Source organism: Serinus canaria, chromosome 17 (genome assembly GCF_022539315.1).
Source record: "Serinus canaria isolate serCan28SL12 chromosome 17, serCan2020, whole genome shotgun sequence".
In the NCBI taxonomy this organism is placed as follows: Eukaryota; Metazoa; Chordata; class Aves; order Passeriformes; family Fringillidae; genus Serinus; species Serinus canaria.
In genome coordinates, this window is record NC_066330.1 from 2,062,093 (window position 1) to 2,080,619 (window position 18,527).

Genomic DNA, 18,527 nt, shown 5'->3' on the forward strand with positions numbered 1-18,527 from the left:
AGCACAGGGGAAGAACTCCAACCTTGCACATGATGGCTTGAACTGGTTGTGTTGGTCACTCGGGTGGCTCCAGTGGAGAGCTGGTGGGGTTGAAACCCTCGGAGCAGGGGGAAGAGGGGGAGAGACCAACTTGTGGGAGCCACTCCTCTTGTCAGGGATGTGTCCCATGGAACTGGCTGCTCCTCCAGCTGGAAGTGGCACCTGGGAGCCGCTCTGGGTCGCCCACCCATGGGAGCCCCCAGGGCCAGCGAGAGCCGCTGCTGCAGATCCGATCTCCACGCCAGGCCTGGAGCTCCGTGTTTGGGTTTCCATTCAATATTCCTCGGCTTCGGTCTCCAAGGCTACGCGCCAACATCCAACCCCTCCTCCCACTCCTGTTTTCAAAGAAAGAAAAACACTGTGAAAAGAGGCTGCAACGATTTCTGGGCAGTTTTCAAAGCAGAGGCAGCGCTGGGAGCTGCTCTCCCCGCACTCCCCGCAGGCTCTGCTCCAGCCCGGCCCGAGATTCCCGGGTACTCCATCCCCGTGCAAGAGGGAAGCACCTCCCCTCGGCAAGGGCAGGGTAGGGGGGAGCAAGTAAAAGTTTTTAAGGAAAAAATGGGAGTTTGGAGTAGTTATCTACACGGAGCTTCATTCAAATCCTTCTGCAAAAGCTGGGGTTTTTTTGGGAATTCCATAGCTGGGAGCCCTGCCCTGGAGCCTGTGCTGGCCCCACTCCCCGGCCGAGGAGGGTGTGGGATTGCTGCCCTCAGCTTCGGCCGCTTTTGGGGCTCTCGTTCATTTCTGTTCCTTTGCTCACAGAATAATCTGCTTTTAGCGGCCGGGTACTCCTGCCCTGCCCCAGCACAGACAGCGGGGCAGCTTTGGGTGCCAAACCAGTGCCCAGCTGCTCCTGGTGCTGTCACAGCCCCAGAACCTGCCAGGGACCGCGACCCCACAGTGCCACAGAAATGGAATATCAGGGGATAGCCAGGTGGGTGTGCAGAGGAGGAAGAGGAGGATGAAGAGGAGGAAAGAGAGGAGAAAGGAAGATGAGGAGGAAGAGGAGAAGGGCAGCACCCAGTAGCTCACTGCAGTGCGAAGTGACGCCAGGCTTGCTGGATGCTTGACAGAAGCACCTGCAAAGAAACCAGATTAAATCTGGTTTATGTTGCTGTAATTATGTTACTTGATTCCGGTTAGAGAATACAGGATACATCTCACATTCTGGGGTGGGTTTTTTTCACTTTTATTGGAGACTTTTGTCCCAGCGCGATGCTCCCCTGCTCTCTCTTCATGTGGAAGGGGCTTCAGTCAGGTTCTCCCTGCGTACACCCCCGGTGAACTCGATCCAGCCTCTGATTTCCGTGTCACTCCATCCGCATTCCTGCGGCGAGAGCCCAGCGCGCTGCGCACATCGGCCGCGGGGCCGGGAGGAGGGTGGCGCTCCCCCGGGGCCCTCGGGGACAGGCTGCGGCAGGAGCGCTGTCCCGGGAGTGCAGCGGTGCCTGGCACTTCGGGCAAACGCAGCAGCCCCGGGGCACGGAGGGAGGAGCGGGGCTCCTCCGAGGGCTGCAGGGGTTATTTTAGTCCCGAAGTGACTCACACTTATCCCGCTGTGACTCACGCCGAGTTGGGGCCCGGGGCTGCTTAGGGGCATGGCACGGCACGGCACGGCGTGGCACACTTGGCGCACAGGGTTTTTCTCACGCAGCCCCGCACAGGGTGGCCCTGCCGGACCTGCGGCTCAGGGAATCGCCTTTCCCGACCCCTCCGCAGGTGCAGCATCGCAGGGAGCGCTCTGGCATCAGTGTTTTATGGGAAAAGTTTGATTAAATAAATGATTCCCGAGTGCCGGGTGCTGAAAGGGAAGCTCGGCCCGTGCCGTGCAGCTCTCCCCTGGCGCTGCTCCCTTGCAGCTCGAGTTTTGTGACACGTCTGAGCCCCAGCTCCCGGGGCCGCATCCATCACGGACAGGAAAAGCCGAACGGACTCTGCTCGCGCTTGGCCCAGACCCGGCACTGGGAATCAGCTCTCCTATAGCCCGAGCAGCCTGGAAACATTGCTGTTCCAGCATCGCTTTCCAACAAACACCAAATCCTACAGATTTCTTCTTGGCACCGACCGGAGCATTTTTACAGCGATTGATTTTTCTCTGTGAGATTCGGAGAAAGACTGAAAGGCTGCTCCCGCTTCCAGGAATCCCGGCGAGCACAGGTCGTTCCCTCTCGGGACAACGAGGCGCAGGCACTGCCCGCATCCCACCCCCTGCCCGCCCCCCGCCCCGGGCACCGGGGGAAGCCCTTCCCTGGCTGCAGCCGCGGCGCGAGGGGACAGGCGGGGACGTCCCGCGTGTGGCAGAGGGTGACGGTGCCTCTCCACGGGCGGTGGGTGCGTGGCCGACGCTGGGTGTCCCGTCCCGGCCCCGGGGATGCCGCCTGCGCTCTCCGGAGCACCGGGCCGGCCCGAGCCGGGATGTGCCGAGCCGGGATGCGCCCTGACGGTCCGGTCCGCTCGGTTCCTATCGATGCCAGTCCATGCCGATCGGTCGGTGCCAGTCCGTCGCTGCCGGTCCGTGTCACGCCAGTGGGTCGGTGCCACTCCGGTCTGGTTCGGTCCGTGCCGTGCCGGTCGGTGGGTGCCGCCGGGTGCCGTGCCGGTCCGGCCCGTGCGGTGCCGGTGGGTGCCGCGGGGATGCGCTGCGCTGCGGTGGGACCGGACCCGTGGGAGGCGGCGGGGGCGGCCCCGCTAATTGCATAACCGGGACGTCAATGCCGGCGGGAGCGCGGGGGAAGCGCGGGAAGATGGCGCCCCGCGCCCGGCCCCCGCCGCGCCCCGCAGCCCCCCGGCCCCGCGCCCCGAGCGCCCGCTGAGCGCGCCGGGGGCACCGCGGTAAGGGCGGCGCCGGCCCCGCCACGGGCACGGCGCGGGACGGGCGGGACGGGCGGGCGGGCGGACGGCGCCGCGGCCGCCTTTGAATGAGCCAATGGCGGCGGGGCCGCGGCCGCGGCTCGGGGCTGCCCGCGGCCACCGCCGGCAGGTGCCACCGGGGCGCGGGGGACCCGGCCTGGCGCTCCCGCCCCGCGCGGTCCCGCTGCCCGGCACCGGAGCGGCGTGGGCGCTCCCGCACGTGTCCGCGGGGCCGGGGGGGAGAGCGGCGGGAGCCCCGGGGGCGCGGAGCTGCGGGACCCCCGGGAAGGGAGCGGCGGGGGCGGAGGGAAGCGCGGGGGTCTGCGAGGGAGCGGAGCGGAGCTGCCGCCGCGCTCGGACGCGCTCCCACGCGGGGACGCGGCGGGTGCCGCTGCCGGGACGTGTCGCAGCTCGTGAGCGCCGGGCTCTGCCGGGAGCGGGATCGCTCTGCCCACCCCGGGGCTCTCAGGGAGCGGGAGAGTCCTCATGGATGGCAGGGCCGGGCAGAGGGGGCTCGTGTCGCGATCCGCGGCGCCGGGACACGCGTGGTGCCATGATGCCACACGTGTGGCGGTGACGGGAGCGCCAAGGAGAGAAAAGTCCCTTTCAAGTCGTTTCCGTGGTGTCCTTGGGGATCGCAGCTCTGCTGTGGGTGGTTTCTCTGCCTCCTGCACCCCAAACCTCGTGGCGGTGACATTTGGCCGCCTGGGTTCGCTCGCTGTGGGTGGTGCTGGCACATCCATGCTCCTGCAGCAGTCCCGGTGGTTTGGGAGCCCGCAAAACTGCCCGGAAATCGTGATTTTAAAATCACAGTACATTTAAAGCTTTTATTCCTTGTGTGCCCCTTCCCAAAACTGAACCCCGCGGACCTGTGGCGTGTTCCGGTGCTGTGGGAGCCTGTCGGGGGTTAATTCCCTCTTGTCCACCAGAAGCAAAGACTTTGGCCGCTCCCTGGATTTCGTGGAAAGGAACCGTTTCACCGGCTCTGCTTTGCAGTGTCCTGAGCCCCTGCTGGTGGGGCTGAGCCACCTCCAGCCTCGGCCCTCCCCGCCAGAACGCTCAGGGATGCTGCGCCCGGCCGATGTGCCGTGCCGGGAGGGCAGGTGACAGCGTGTGTGTCCCCTGCAGGCTGTGCTGATGGAGGGCACGGAGCTGAACCCGCTGATCCGGGATGTGTACGCGGCCGCCGGCCGTGTCCAGCAGGCAGCGAGCTCGGCGCGGAGGGGCAGCGGCTGCCGGGAGCTGATGGTTCGGCTGACCGAGGGGCAGTACGTGCTGTGCCGCTGGACAGACGGGCTCTACTACCTCGGCAAGATCAAGAGGGTAACGTGGGCACCCCCGGGGAACAGGAGAACCCGAAATGGTGCCGGTGCCAGCGGAGCTGGTGCCGTTCCCAGGCTCAAGGGGTGCTGGCCTGGGCTGCAGTGTGTCCTTGGTCAGCAGGGCGTTTCGGGTTGGCATCCTCCCCCGGGGTGTCACGCCCCAAACCTGAGTGCCCGCAGCCCCGAGAGATGGGATCAGGCACCAGGGAAAGCAGGGAAGTGCTGGGAATGGGAAGCTGAGCCACAACCGTTCTTCTGCTCTCCTCTGGCAGGTGAGCGGCTCCAAGCAGAGCTGCCTTGTCACGTTTGAGGACAACTCCAAGTACTGGGTCCTCTGGAAGGACATCCAGCATGGTGAGTGTTGCCCCAGCCCCCTTTCCCGCTGCCGTGCTGTGGGACCCTTCCCAGCAGCACGGGGACGTGGCTGTGCCACCTCTGTCACCCTGGTCCCACAGCCGGCGTCCCGGGGGAGGAGCCCAAGTGCAGCATCTGCCTGGGGAAGAAGTCGAGCCCTAGGAACGAAATCCTCATCTGCGGGAAGTGTGGGCTGGGTGAGTGTGGGGGTCCCACCCCGGGCCCTGCCGTGCCCACTCCGGGCGAGGCTGGGCCCAGCCCCGCGGCGCTGATGCCAGGCCCTCCACAGGTTACCACCAGCAGTGCCACATCCCGGTGGCGAGCGGCGGCGAGGGCCCGCTGGGGACGCCGTGGTTCTGCCGCCGCTGCATTTTCGCGCTGGCCGTGCGGGTGAGTGCGGCTGCCCCGCGCTCCCGGCTCCGTGCCCGGCACGGTGGGGCAGGACGGGCTCCCGAGGTGGCCGTGCTGACCCCGGCTCCGTCTCTCCCACAGAAAGGGGGTGCCCTGAAGAAAGGAGCCATTGCCAGGACGCTGCAAGCCGTGAAGATGGTGCTGTCCTACAACCCCGAGCTGCTGGAGTGGGACTCCCCACACCGCACCAACCAGCAGCAGTGCTACTGCTACTGCGGGGGGCCCGGAGAGTAAGGGCAGCCTGAGCGTCACCATTGGCTTTGTGGGGCAAGGAAGATGGGATCAGGGCGGGGATGTTTGATCCCAGGCTTGCAGGGCACTGCCCTGGGGCCAGCAGCTCTGCTGCCTCTGCCATCTGGGTCTCCGTTTGCACAGGAGCATGGTTTGGGGACACATTTTCTCCCCCTGGCTGGGGGTCTGTGTCTGGGAGGGGACTGAGGCAGCGGCTGCCACACGCTGCCCTCACTGTCACCGTTCTGTCCCTGCCCAGGTGGTACCTGAAGATGCTGCAGTGCCACCGCTGCCGGCAGTGGTTCCACGAAGCCTGCACCCAGTGCCTCAGCGACCCCATGATGTTTGGAGACAGGTACAGCCCTGCTGGCCTTGCCTGAGTCGGCTCCAGGGGGACCCATGGGCACATCTCAGCTCTGTGTCCCTGACCCATCTGACACCACCATGGGCCAGGTGGCCCTGTCCCTCAGAGCCCCACTCCTCCTGGCCTTGCTGTCACCGTTGGCCCTGTCCCAGCTGGCCCATGGCTGGGCCCTGCATGGCTGTGGATGATCCTCACTCCCAGCCTGGCCCTGGTGTTTTGCAGGTTCTATGTGTTCTTCTGCTCTGTGTGCAACCAGGGACCAGAGTACATCAAGCGCCTGCCCCTGAGATGGTGAGAAAGGGGCTCTGCCTCCTCTGGGATGTGCCCAGCTGGCTCTGGGACACCGGGCTGGCTGATCCCTGCAAGTGCTCAGCTGCAGGCAGTGTCCCACCTCTCCCCAAAGCTCAAGGGATGCTGTCCTGGCTGTGGCATCTGCTGGGATACACCCCTTGCCTGGCCTGCTTCCCCTGTGAAGTGTGGGCAGGTTCCAGTGGTGGGTTTGGGAGGACCTGGGAGCTATAGTGGCACTGGAAGAACAGGGCACGGTGGTGGCACCTACCACAGGGCTGCTGACCCTGTGCCCCTCTTTGCTGCAGGGTGGACATTGTCCATCTTGCCCTCTACAACCTGGGTGTGCAGAGCAAGAAGAAATACTTTGACTTCGAGGAGATCTTGGCCTTTGTGAACCACCACTGGGACCCTCTGCAGCTCGGGAAGGTACAAACACACCTTGGGTTGGGCTGGAGAGCAGCCACGGGAGAGACAAACCTAATCCCAGCTTGAGCAGCACTCAGCACGGCAGCTCCTGCTCCAGAGGAGTTTAATAATCCCTTTCCTCTGCACTGAGATTTCCCTCGGTGGAGTGTCAGACCTGACACCTTTCCCAGCGGGAGCCAGAGCTGGGAGAAGCACTCACACCAGGAAACCTGTCCTGGGGCAGGACGGGGCGGCTCCCCGAGGGTGGCACTGCCAGACCCGGGTGGCTCTGGCGGGGCCTCGCCTCCCTCCCCTCCTCCCTCGCTCCCCGGGCTCGGGCAGGAGCTGACAGCCGGAGTTCGGGTTCCCCCGTCTGTTTGGATTTTGCATAGGCAGGGCGGGCACTGAGCCCTGCGTGCCCCTGTCCCGCAGCTCACGGGCACCCCGGTCTCAGAGCGTGGTCCCCACCTCCTGAACGCCCTCAACAGCTACAAGAGCAGGTGAGAGCCGGGCGGGGATGGCACGGGAGGATGCGGGATGCTCCCGGGCCAGCCCGGCTGAGGCTCCGCTCCCTCCCCTCCCCTCCACGCCCAGGTTCCTGTGCGGGAAGGAGATCAAAAAGAAGAAATGCATCTTCCGCCTTCGGATCCGCGTCCCCCCGAACCCCCCCAGCAAGGTGCTGCCGGAGAAAGCCCCTGGCGAGGGTGAGAGCGGCTCCTGTGAGCTGAAGAAGAGGGGGAAAAGCAAATACGCCCATAAGGACAGGTGAGCGGCCCTGCTGGCCCGGCGGGAGCAGCAGCAGCAGCCCCCTGCCCCCCTGCCCCCTGCCCGCGCCCCCCTCATGCCCTGTTTGCAGCCTCCTGCCGCGGCAGCTCCAGCAGCAGAAGCGAGCACGGCGCAAGAGGGCCAAGTTCCTGCTGGAGGATGCCATTCCCAGCGTGAGTGCTTCGCCCTCTCCTCTCCTCTCTGCGGCTGCGGGCACTGCCCAGCCCCGCAGGTTTCCCCCCTCCTGCGGGCACAGAGAGCTCCTGTCCCTCACTTTGGGAAGTGGGCCCTGGGTGCCAGTGGTGGGGTGTGGGCAGCACCCCTGTGCCAGGCAGTGAGGAGTGAGCTTGTTTTTGTGACAGAGTGACTTCACCTCGGCCTGGAGCACCAACCACCACCTGGCCAGCATCTTTGACTTCACGCTGGATGAGATCCAGAGCCTGAAAAGGTCTGTGCAGCCAGAGCAGGGCTGTGGGGGGCCAGAGGTGCTGCTTGTGCCAGGCAGGGGCAATGCTGCATCCCAGCCTGTGCCATCCCACCCCATCCACAGTGCCAGCTCAGGACAGACCTTCCTATCGGACGTGGACTCCACAGATGCCACCAGCACCTCAGGCTCGGCCACCACGAGCCTCTCCTATGAGTCCAGGTGAGGACTGTACCCCTTGCCCCCTTCTGGAGAGGTCCTGGTGGCATGGCCAGGGGAGCGAGGGCCTGTGTGTCCCCTCTTCATGTCCCACCCTGGGGAGCTTTTCCTGCCTGTGCCCAAAACGGGCTGGGGCTCCCAGAGTGGCACTTGCTGGGGGTGCAGGATCAGAGCTGTTGGTCCTTGCTGGACTCCCCAAAATGAAAGGGAGCCTTTCTGGCTCCCTCCAGAAGCCAGCCCGGGATGGGGGGGGGCACCTTTTGGGTGCTGCCCTCACTCCCACCCTGCGCCCTCCCCGGCAGCCGCAGGACCGTGGGCAGCCGCAAGCGCAAGCTGGCAGTGCCAGCCTACGCCTCGGGGGCCAAGAGGAGAGGGGGCGAGCTGGGCGGGCGCCCGGCCGCGGCCACCCCCGAGGGCAGCGAGGCAGCGGCCGGCCCCGACCGCGCCGATGACGGCATCGACAGCCACACCTTCGAGAGCATCAGTGAGGACGACTCCTCGCTGTCCCACCTCAAGTCCTCCATCAGCAGCTACTTTGGGGCCGCGGGCCGGCTGGTGTGCGGGGAGAAGTACCAGGTGCTGGCACGGCGGGTGACGCTGGAGGGGAAGGTGCAGTACCTGGTGGAGTGGGAAGGCACGACCCCCTACTGAGCCCTGCCAGCCCCAAAACCTCTCCCGGAGCCAGAGCAGAGGAGGTCGGGCTGCTGGGGAAGCCCGTGAGGCACAGGAGAGGTGCTGGTCCCTCCCCGCGGGTGGAGGCAGCGCCCAGGCAGGCAGGGCTGCCCGAGAGTGAAACCTGAAGCCCTGACACTCTATTTGTTTTTTAATATTAACGATTTCTAGTTCCTTGGCTGTGTTTATGCAGAGCGTGGCCCAGCTGTGCCCTCCTGATGGATCCCGGTGCTGCTCAGAGCCCTGAGGGGGTCCGGCCCTTCCAGAAGGGTCCCCCTGGCACAGCTGGAGCAGCTGCCTGGGGGGCACCCCACACCCTGCTCACACAAAGGGACCTCGGCCTGTGCCTGGCACAGCCTGGCTGTCCCAGCCTGACTGAGCAGCCTCCAGGGGCTCCTGCTGCCCAAACACCAACCCCTCCTCATCCCTGAGCTCCCACTGCTCATCCCTGTGCCCACGGGAAACTGGGACAGCTCAGGGGTTTTCCACCTCATCCTGAATCCATTCATTGAAGGAATGTGGTTTGCTTTATATGAGAAGAAAATGCCCCCAAACCAGCCCAGGTGTGGCTGTTGCAGCCGTGGGGCTGATGGGCTCTCACCCCACAACCTGGACTGTGTGTGGTGCTGCACCAGCTTCATCTCCCTGCTCTGACAATCATGATCTTGGAAGAGATCATCCAAAAAATCCTCCTTTGCCTTAAAACCACCATGGGCACTGCACAGAGTGGAGCCCAAGGCCTTTGTTTCTACAGGAATCTTCATCCCAAATGTGCCAAACCAGCAGACAAACCAAAAAAGGCTGAGGAGGACAGTGGGGCAGGGGCTGTACTGGGGTCCCTGTGGCCACCCCTGTGTCCACCCCTGTGACCTCCTGGCTGTACCTCTCTCGTAGTGCTGATGTTTGTGAGCACTGGGCTTGGTTTGTCTGCAGGAGAGAAGGAGCAGCCCCTCCTTTAGCAAAGCAATACTGCCAGCTTGGGCAGGAGCAGAGCAGCTGGATTTTTAAAAAAGATTCCAGTATCAGATAGATGTGTTAGATTTTTATCCTTTAGAGAGACAGAGAGATATTTTTAATGTCCTCCTCATCTCTCCCCCATCCCACTGTGGCTGTCCCAGGGGATGGAGGGTGGGCTGTGGGGTCCTGTCCTACCTGTGCTTGTGGGATCTTGGCTCATCCAGAGCAGAGTGTCCCTGTCCTTTTGGGAGAGGGGCTGCCAGGTCCCCCCATCCCTGGAGGGAGGGGTCCAGCAGCTGGAGAACTGCCTGTCCTGCCTTAGCTTTGTCCTTGAAGGATCACTTCAAATATTTCCCTTTCTTAGTGCCTATGGAGCCCTTCCAAGGGGCTGCCAAGAGCTGTGCCAGGGCCGAGGAGGGTTATGCCTGTGGGATGTGCCAGTGGGAGCACCCACAGGATCTGGCCCTGGCTCCTCTCTGCTCCCTCTCTGTTCCCTCTCCTCCTCTCCTGGCTTCTTGCAGAGAATTGAATGTGGAGCCTTTAAAAGTATTTTTGTTGCAGAGTATATTTTGCATTTGCTGTAATAGAGATTATAACAACTCTGTGCACCTTCTGATTTCTGAGTTCAGGTTGCTGCTTGTAAGCACCTCTGGTTATACCCAAGTTGTAATTAATATGTCTGATGTACAATTAAAAAGTGGGGTTTTTTTCAAAGTCACTGTGTTTTTGTGGTGTGAGGATCGTTGGGTTGGGATGCTGAGTGCCCAGCATGGTGCTGGGCTGTGTTCTGTGCCAGGTGAGGTGTGCAAGCCCAGGACAAGCCTTCCCTCCTGCCCAGCTGTGACCACGAGAGCCTGCCCAGGTAAGAAACTCCTGTTTATTCCCTTCCCAGTCACATAAATAACCCAAAAACATCCCCTAAGTTATGTCCCAGAAACCATTAACGTGAGGATCCTTTCACAAAGCCCAGCTTGGCAGAAAGCACAGCTCAGGTGGGGGTAGGGACACAGTGCCAGGGCAGTGCCATGCTCCTGCTGGCACCTGGCCTCCCTGAACTGCCCACCCAGCTCATCCCAGCTCTCAGTGACAGGGACAGCTGAATCCTGCTGGGCTTTGCTGCTTCCCTGGGCTGCCAGGGGAGGCAGGGCCGGGGCAGAGCGGGCAGGATGCTGGGGGGCCAGGCAGGGCTCCAGGCTCTGGGGACACACGGCACTGCAGGGGCTGCCAGGCCACAGCTCCTGGCTGGAATTCGCTGCTGACAGCCCGAGGCAGCCCCGAGTGTCCCGGCAGGGGCATTACCACCTATCCTCAGGGATGGCTTTGGGTGCAGGCAGCTCTGCCCAGCTCAGCCTGTGCCAGCTTGGGGCTGCCCGGGGAGCAGAGCTTTCCCTGTCCCAAGCTCCCGTGTCCCAGCAAACCCCAGAGTTGGATAAAAGCTGCCCAAGAACGAGACGCACTTGGCGCCTCTCAGCGCCGCGGGATGTTCTCCTCCATCCACTGGAGGTAGGCAGGGTTTCCTTGGTCGATGGGCAGGCTGATGATCTCGGGGATTTCAAAGGGATGGATGGATCTAAAGTGGAAACAGGAGCGGAGTCAGCGCCAGCCCCGCAGGAAGCCGCGCTCCCGCCCTGCCCGCGCCCTCCCGCGCTTCAAAGCACCCGCAGCTTCTTTCTGCCACCTGGGAATTTTGCTTTGAGTTTGGGGTTTACCGCAGGCTGCCGGGGGCCTGGCCCCAAGCTGGGAGTGTTCCCCCCTCGGGAGCAGCAGGAAATCCTGTCCGGGAATGATAACTGGTGTGAGGAGGAGAATCCGTCCTCGAATCCAGCCCAGCCATTGATATTTCTGCCACCTTTTCCTTTTTGCTGATGCCATCTCTGGGTTTTTCTGGCTTTTAAGATGCAGCAGGAGCACTTAACCCCCCATGGCTGGGACAGGGCTCAAGGAACCCCCAAAGCTGGAGCAGGAGGTGACAGCCTACCTTGGATGGGACCCCCAGTGCTCCTGTGGAGCCAGAGCCTCACCTGACGTAGTTGGACAATTCCCCTATTTTGGACGTCCTTGTTTTCACCAACTGTGGAGAGTAAAAAACCAGAACAAACCCAAAGGGAGATGTGAAGGGATGGAGGGGTCCTGGTGTGCAGCTCCACTGCCCCCATCCAGCACAGCCAGGGTTTTGAGAGGAACTCTCCCAGCACGGCCAGGGGGTGACAGGAGCTCTCCCAGGGCTCCTCCCTGGTTTTGATCCCAAACCCAGCAGGCTGGTGCCACCCTCCCCAAACGTCCCTGCAGCCCCTTGCAGCTGCAGGGATTTTTGTGATGTAGGGAATGACCACTTACCAGCAGTATTTCAGTGGATTCTTCCAGTTCCCCTTTCCAGAAATACCTGGATTGAAAAGAAAAGCAGCATCAGCAAATCCAGCTCTGCTACAGCCACGCCAACCCTCGGGTTCCTTTCCCTGCTTGGTGCTTTTTGCACGTGGCCATTTCTTTACAAAGTGGCTCAAGAGGCAGTGCTGGCCCCAAAACTGCTGAGCACATGAGTGAGCAGCCCAGCTTTATGGACAGGAGAGTTTGCCCAGGGGGATGGCAGGGCAGGATGATGGGCTGTCCTGTGCTACGCTCTGAGCATGGCTGGGGGACAGTGCTGAGCTTTCTTCCTCTCCTTCCCTGCAGGAGAGGAGCTGCACTTCTCATGAGTCAGATGTGACCTTTGAAAGCATTTCCCTGCCAGGAGCTGTCCTGATCTCATCTGCCTGCAGGGCTCGGGGCGGGGAGGGCTCCGAGGCGTCGCTGTGTCTCCAGGCAGGGCAGGATCCTGGAGCAGGATCCAGCTGGAGCTGCAGGAGCAGCTCTGCTCTGCCCCCCTGGGCTGGTAGGAAATGATGGATAAGGGCAAGAAGGGCTTTACTGGGTTTGCCCTCAGCTGGGATACGGGGGAGCAGTGTGGGATCCCCTCCTGAGGGAGGCTGGGGTGGGATCTGGGGGTTTCAGTGAGGAAAAGCTGGTTTGGGGCTTTGCTCTTGAGCCCCTCCAACAAGTGCAGTCCCTCTGCATGGACAGCTGAGGACACCTGCAGAGCAGGGCTGGGCCTGTTCCAAGGTCAAACCTGCTGTTCTTCCTGCCTGACAAAGCTGCTTAATTTTGCAAAAGCCTTTTCTGGTCCCTATTTGGCTGCTTTTTAGAGTCTCTAATAACAGGCACCACGTCCTCAGGACCACAAACCCTAAATTGCTGGATGTCTGTGTAGCCAAGTAGCCAATAAATGAACGAGCCCCACGGGCAGCCAGAGCATCTGCCCTCCTCCATAAGCCCTGAGCACAGTGAGACTCATCCCCACCATCTGCAACAACAAACACACCCAGCAGCCCTCTGGAACCGAGGCCTGTGTCCATGCCCTGCTTCCCTCCCTCCCTCCCTGCAGAGCCCAGGTTTGCTCCTCCCTCGGGGAATATCCAGCACTACTCACAGGGACGAGCTCTTGGGCAGGATGCTCACGCAGGCAGCCAGCCTCCTGTCCATGATGGCCCTGGGGGAGACAGGAGGGCACTCAGTGCCAGCCCAGCCTTGGGGACATTCCCTTGTCAGCTCTGACATTGGGGACACTGAATTTTGGGTTACTTGTTACCCTGAGAAAACAGAGCCAAAGGTGAACTTTGGCTGGAGATGCTTCAGATCAGACCCTCCTGGCAGGGCTGTGGGACCCTCCCTGTGCTGAGGAGGGATTTGGGGGTTGCTCCTGGCCTGGAGGACCCTGCCCTGTGCCAGCCCCGTGCCCCTCTGGCTGTGGGGTCACCGGGGCAGGGACTGAAATGTGGGACTGCAGAAACCCAGCCTGACTTTGTCTGCCACTGTCCAACTGTGCCCCTTCCTCCCAGAGCAGCCTAAATGAGCATCTTAAATTAAAAACATCAAGGTTTTTCAACCCAAAATCCCCTAGAAACCTGAAGCCCAGATAGATTCCTTCCCTTGGGCTGCCTCCACCAGCTGAGGGCTGGTTTGTTATTGCAGAGCTGCTCAGGAAGCAGTGACACTTCAGAGATTACAGAGCCCTGAATCAATCTCAGGGAGGGTATTTAGAAGAAAGGGGGCAAATGTTGAGTTTGGTGACCAGAGCAATGTCTGGCCCTGTTCACAGAGGTGGCAGCTGTCCCTCCAGGCAGGGCACCAGTGACCCCACCTTTGGTTGGCTTCAGCACTGGCCTGGGGGCACCATGGCTGGAGAGGAGAAGCAGCCCAGGAGGCTCAGGGCTGTTTGCTCCCACCCTGTGCAGGCAGTTCCAGGCATGCAGTGCTCGTGGAGCATCTTGAGTTAATCTTTAGACCAACAAAGTGCAGCAGCATGAGCAGAGCCACCCCTGCTGTGCCTGTCATGTCACACATGGCACAAATCAGCTTGGATTTGCTGCCTGCAACTTGCAGTTCCTTTAGCACAGGAAACTTTTGGGTTCAGTGCTAAAAGAATAAATAAATTGTCCCAATAAATTGAGATCTTGAGATCTTGAACTTTGTCCCAGCAAGCTGAGCAGCAACGAGAGGCCACCAGGGGAGCAGAGAACACTGTAAGAAGCTGAATGTGATCTGTGGAAAATGTCTGCATAATACATGATAGCTTTGGGTTGGGTACTTAATTGTGTGTTTCTTTGCCCTGAAGCGAGGCAGATGAAATATTAATAAGCAGAAAAGCAAAGAAAATGATAAACACAAATCTAAGGCAGCAGTGGGGGCTGGTGGGGTGCTGGGCAGGTGGGGTGAGGTGCAGTGACCACACCACTCAGCCAAGGGGGTCAGCTCCTCCCAGGACAGCCAAGAAGGTCTTGAGATGCTGAGTTCTACCTGCAGCTCTTCTGCTTCCACAAAGCTTGAACCCCTTTTCCTTAAACCAGTGGAAAATTTCCTTGCAACTGATCCAGCTGAGTGAGGGCTCCATGAGCAGTGCAAAGGAAGAATAAACACAGGAAAAGGAGTGGGGGAAAATGAGTGTAGAAGCCCTGTGTCATCCCCTGCAATCAGGGCTCATTGCTCCCCGTTCCAGAACAAAGGAATAATTACTCCACCACTAAAACCACAACCAAAGTACACACATCTCAGCAAGGGGGAGTGATTTATCTCCTCTCCCTTCCCTGCAAGATGAGGAACAAAGAGTGGAAAGCATTTGCAAAGCTGTTAAGATGAGGCATTTTCAGGAACTGAGGCTCTTTTCACCAGGTACAGTTGCTCCTTTTATTTTTTTTTTAGGAGGCATCCAGCAGCACAGACATAATTCTATTTGAATTTCTTAATACAGTTGCAGTATTTAAGGTGACACAAACTCCCTTTCAGAAGTCTGTCAGTTCCTGAGCATGTCTGGGAGCCCTTTGCTGGGATGGAGGGGTTTTGGCAGCAGCAGGGCAGCAGGAAAACAGCACAGGAGGTGTTGCAGGAAACTTCAGAGTCCATCATAAACACTTCCCCAGTCAACACGGGTCCAGTTCTTTGAACAGACCATCCATTGAGTCAAGGACTGACAGATGTGTGAAAAGAGCTCTGCATGCAAAATATCACCCAAAGTGTCTCATGGATTAAAACAGAAGGAGGAGAAAATGGAGGAAAAGCCCTCATTCCCTGAAGTTTGCCTGGTGAGCAGAGTGGCACCTCAGAAGCGTTTGTTGTGGGCCCTTTTTCCTTTATTTTCATGTCAGAGCACCGTGCTTTGTCTCTATAAATATCCCTCCTGGCATTTTGTTGTCTGTATTGTTCTAGAGAGGAATGAAGACTGTGGCAGATCAGAGAACATCAGGCTGGAGCTTAACCCATCTGAGAACCCAGAAATTCAGGGTCATGAAAACGGGTCTTGGAAATGCAGGGCAGTGAAAGACATTGAGAATTGCTTGCTGTTACCATGGCACTGACTTCAGAGGCAAATGTCAGCTTTCCTTGGGACAGAGCAGCCCTGGGCAAGAGCCAGTGGAAAGGAGCATTGCTGGGGTAAATCCCAGAACGGTTTGGGCTGGGAGGGACCTTCAATCTAATGTCACTGCCACGGCAGGGACACCTTCCTCTATCCCAGTTGCTCCAAGCCCCAATGTCCCACCTGGCCTCAAACACTGCCAGGGATGGGGCAGCCCCAGCTGCTCAGGGCACCCTGTGCCAGAATTGCCAAGGCCAGGGGGAAAAGGAGGAATTCAGCTTTGCTGCAGCAGCCAGGCAGGGGCGGCGGGGCCGTACCTGGCGATGTCCCTGGCGATGTGCTCGTTGAGGCAGGTGACAAAGGCCACGGAGTGTGTCCCTGGGATGTAGCTGCCCGTGAGAGCCGAGTGCAGCTGCAGAGCCAGGCCCCGGAGCAGGGGGTGCAGGAGCAGCAGCAGCAGCGTCAGCACCTCGGAGAGAAGGCCAGGGGAGGTGGGAGGTGAAGCACTGACCTTGGGGAAACAGCACTGCATGGTCTGGGCCTGGAGGGACATTTCTCAGCACTGCAGGAGCCAGGTACATTGAATTAAGGAGAGAATAATGCTCAGGTGAGAGCCTTAAGGTGAGGACCTGCTCCTAGGGGGATTCATTCCCCTCCAAGAGAGCCAATCTCGTGCTCAGGGCAGGACAGGGGCACTTTTGAGGCTGTATCAGCCCAAGCCTCGACTGTGGGAGGTCACCCCCAGACTAATGGGGGTTCCAGACCCCACCCAGCAGCCAGGACTGGCTTCCTGCAGAAGAATAAGGAGGTAAGACATGGAATGTGTTGGTTTCTAGTGCAAAAAGAAGCAAGAAGGGAATGGTTCCCACACCAGCACATCTCTCCTGCTCAGGACACATCCTTCAGCTGTGTGCCAGGGGGGAGCTGAGTCCATCCCTCTGGGAAATGGGGGACACAGGACCCTCTGCTCCCTGGGATGTGGGCAGGGGAAAAGGATTTGTTAATGGGAAATAGGTTTGGTGCCAGGAGTCCTGTCAGGTTATTCTCCTCTGCAGCCCAGCCAGACCACGCTCCAGCCTCACAGCCCGAGTTCAAGGCTTTAAATTCATCTCCTGTGAGCCATCTGCTGCTGGAAGCAGTGAAGCAGGATCCTGTGGGGTACAGACCCCTCAGTGTGCACAGCTCAGCTCTGCAGGGCTGCACCAACACCCAGGCTCTGCCCCTGGCAGCAGAGCAGCAGCAACAAGTGGGGTTTGCTGTGCAGGAGCTGCTGCTCCTGTGAGCCCCTCCACTGCTCTGTGCTCACCAACAGCCTCCCAGAAATGTACCAGCATCCCAGCAGGGATGCTGAGGGAGTGGGGAGGTTAATTTGGAGTGCTGAGGAGCAGCTGAAGGATGGTGCCATTCTGGGCTGCAGCGCCTTCCCTTTGTCTTTTGTTTTGTTTTTGACATAAACAGCATCTGGCCCTGATTCAGCTGCAGTGATTTAACAAATGCTAAGAATATATTCCTTTTCCCCCCTTATTTCCACCCTCCTTTGTCCTCTGAAAAACCTGCCATTACAGCACTAATGCAGAAATCTCTCCCTTTTTTTCTTTCTTTTTTTATTGTTAATTGAATTAAAAATCTCTCTTGTCACCACAAAGCCAGGAGCTCCTTCCTATTTGGAAAATGACTGATGTGCTGTGTTACTTGTCTCCTCTTTCCCAATCCATTTGAGAAAATATTCTTTATTACCACAAGACTTCTCATCATAATTTTTAGAGCTCCTTCTGTGCTCCTTTTTTCCCACTAAGCCATTTAACAAATATTATACAACAAATCCCAGAAGCTACTCAGTGAGTTACGAGCCAAACAGAGATGTGCTGGTGTACCTATTTTTCCAGATTAAAATGTAATCACACTCCTTGCTCAGGGAAAAACACAAACATCCAACCTGTTCAGCCTGATGATCATTAATCTTCTTGTAAGATGTTCGTGCATGTGATGAGGAAATCCCCAGGATCATTTGTGACTGAATATTAGTACAAACATGAACACTACCTTGTTTTTTTCTGGTGTTTCCCCCCTTTTTTTATGGAAAGGAAGATCCCCCCCTTTTTTTTTTTTTCCCAGGATAATTGTATTTGCCAGGGGATGGTGCAAAAAAGGAGTGAAACATCAGGATTGCTGCCCGATAAACCAAATGATTGCCAAGATACTGGAGCCAACAAAACTGCAAACACCCCTGTGAGGATTTAAGAGCTTCTCAGAAAAGCACAAAATGCCAGTTTAGAGACTCAGATTTCTGCAACACTTCTTCTGGCTTTGGTGAGCTAAAACCAGCTTTACCTTACCCTGCTAGGACTTTTTGCCTAGTTTTGACGAGATTCTGTTAAAAAATGAACAACACCACCTGAGCGCAACTTGTGGCAATGCTGAGTGTAAAAAACCTGAAATATTTGCTTCTCTCCCAACAGATGCAGGGAGTCCACCCCTGCTGCACGATGGTTTTGGGGAGAGGTTTGCTAACAGAGGCACAGACAGACATTTCCATGGTTCTTTGGCATGGATTGGTGTCTGCTGTGCTCCCCGGGGAGTGTCTCACGTCCTGCATCCCCATCCCATCCCATCCCCGTGTCCATCCATCCTCATCCCATCCTATCCCCGTGTCCATCCCCATGTCTGTCCAACCCCGTGTCCATCCCATGTCCATCCATCCCCGTGTCCATCCCCGTGGCCGTCTGTCCCCATGTCTGTCCATCCCCGTGTCCGTCCGTCCCCATGTCTGTCCATCCCCGTGTCCATCCATCCCCATGTCCATTCATCCCCGTGCCCATCCCTGTGTCCATCCATCCCCATGTCCATCCATCCCCGTGTCCATCCCTGTGTCCATCCATCCCCATGTCCATCCATCCCCGTGTCCATCCCTGTGTCCATCTCCACATCCCATCCCCGTGTCCGTCCATCCCCGTGTCCATCCATCCCCATGTCCATCCCTGTGTCCATCCATCCCCATGTCCATCCCCGTGTCCGTCCATCCCCATGTCCATCCCCGTGTCCGTCCATCCCCATGTCCATCCCCGTGTCCATCCCCGTGTCCGTCCATCCCCATGTTCATCCCCGTGTCCGTCCATCCCCATGTCCATCCCCGTGTCCATCCCCGTGTCCATCCATCCCCATGTCCATCCCCGTGTCCATCCATCCCCGTGTCCATCCATCCCCATGTCCATCCCGGGTCCATCCATCCCCCACACTCACCAGCATTGCGGTGCCGCGGCCGGGCCGGGGGCAGCCCTGGCCGGCGGGGGGCAGAGGGCAGCGCTGCCTCAGCCCCTCCATGCCCGGCGGTCCCTC

The 18,527-nt window shown here is 59.4% G+C and overlaps 3 protein-coding genes across 3 annotated transcripts; 1 reads left to right on the forward strand and 2 right to left on the reverse strand.

Moving 5' to 3' along the window:
* Positions 1-2,557: 2,557 nt before the first annotated feature.
* Positions 2,558-3,586, reverse strand: LOC115484336 (proline-rich protein 2-like). The gene is made up of 2 exons (XM_030230142.2): positions 3,571-3,586; positions 2,558-3,336 (listed from the first exon to the last, which is right to left on the reverse strand). Exons 1-2 carry the CDS (start codon positions 3,584-3,586, stop codon positions 2,558-2,560), a joined length of 795 nt encoding a protein of 264 aa, XP_030086002.2.
* Positions 3,399-10,027, forward strand: PHF19 (PHD finger protein 19). Its single transcript, XM_030232927.2, has 14 exons — positions 3,399-4,212; positions 4,484-4,565; positions 4,667-4,762; positions 4,855-4,955; positions 5,058-5,206; positions 5,467-5,562; positions 5,794-5,862; positions 6,168-6,288; positions 6,700-6,767; positions 6,862-7,032; positions 7,124-7,205; positions 7,395-7,480; positions 7,583-7,678; positions 7,978-10,027. The coding sequence occupies exons 1-14, from the start codon at positions 4,027-4,029 to the stop codon at positions 8,324-8,326; spliced, it is 1,752 nt and encodes a 583-aa protein (XP_030088787.2). The 5' UTR covers positions 3,399-4,026; the 3' UTR covers positions 8,327-10,027.
* A 160-nt stretch (positions 10,028-10,187) lies between these two features.
* On the reverse strand, positions 10,188-18,512 carry CUTA (cutA divalent cation tolerance homolog). The gene is made up of 6 exons (XM_050981115.1): positions 18,432-18,512; positions 15,509-15,660; positions 12,771-12,830; positions 11,642-11,687; positions 11,326-11,375; positions 10,188-10,874 (listed from the first exon to the last, which is right to left on the reverse strand). The coding sequence occupies exons 1-6, from the start codon at positions 18,510-18,512 to the stop codon at positions 10,772-10,774; spliced, it is 492 nt and encodes a 163-aa protein (XP_050837072.1). The 3' UTR covers positions 10,188-10,771.
* Positions 18,513-18,527: the final 15 nt, after the last annotated feature.

What these genes read in the sequence shown, in the direction of transcription:
- PHF19 (XM_030232927.2), top strand. Translation starts at nt 4,027, where the DNA reads ATGGAGGGCACGGAGCTGAACCCGCTGATCCGGGATGTGTACGCGGCC. An exon ending in CTGGAAGGACATCCAGCATG is followed by an intron (nt 4,566 to 4,666) that starts GTGAGTGTTGCC and finishes CTGGTCCCACAG; the next exon opens with CCGGCGTCCCGGGGGAGGAG. An exon ending in TACTGCGGGGGGCCCGGAGA is followed by an intron (nt 5,207 to 5,466) that starts GTAAGGGCAGCC and finishes GTCCCTGCCCAG; the next exon opens with GTGGTACCTGAAGATGCTGC.
- CUTA (XM_050981115.1), bottom strand. Translation starts at nt 18,512, where the DNA reads ATGGAGGGGCTGAGGCAGCGCTGCCCTCTGCCCCCCGCCGGCCAGGGC. An exon ending in CTGCCCAAGAGCTCGTCCCT is followed by an intron (nt 11,688 to 12,770) that starts GTGAGTAGTGCT and finishes TTTTCAATCCAG; the next exon opens with GTATTTCTGGAAAGGGGAAC. An exon ending in GAATTGTCCAACTACGTCAG is followed by an intron (nt 10,875 to 11,325) that starts GTGAGGCTCTGG and finishes TTTCCACTTTAG; the next exon opens with ATCCATCCATCCCTTTGAAA.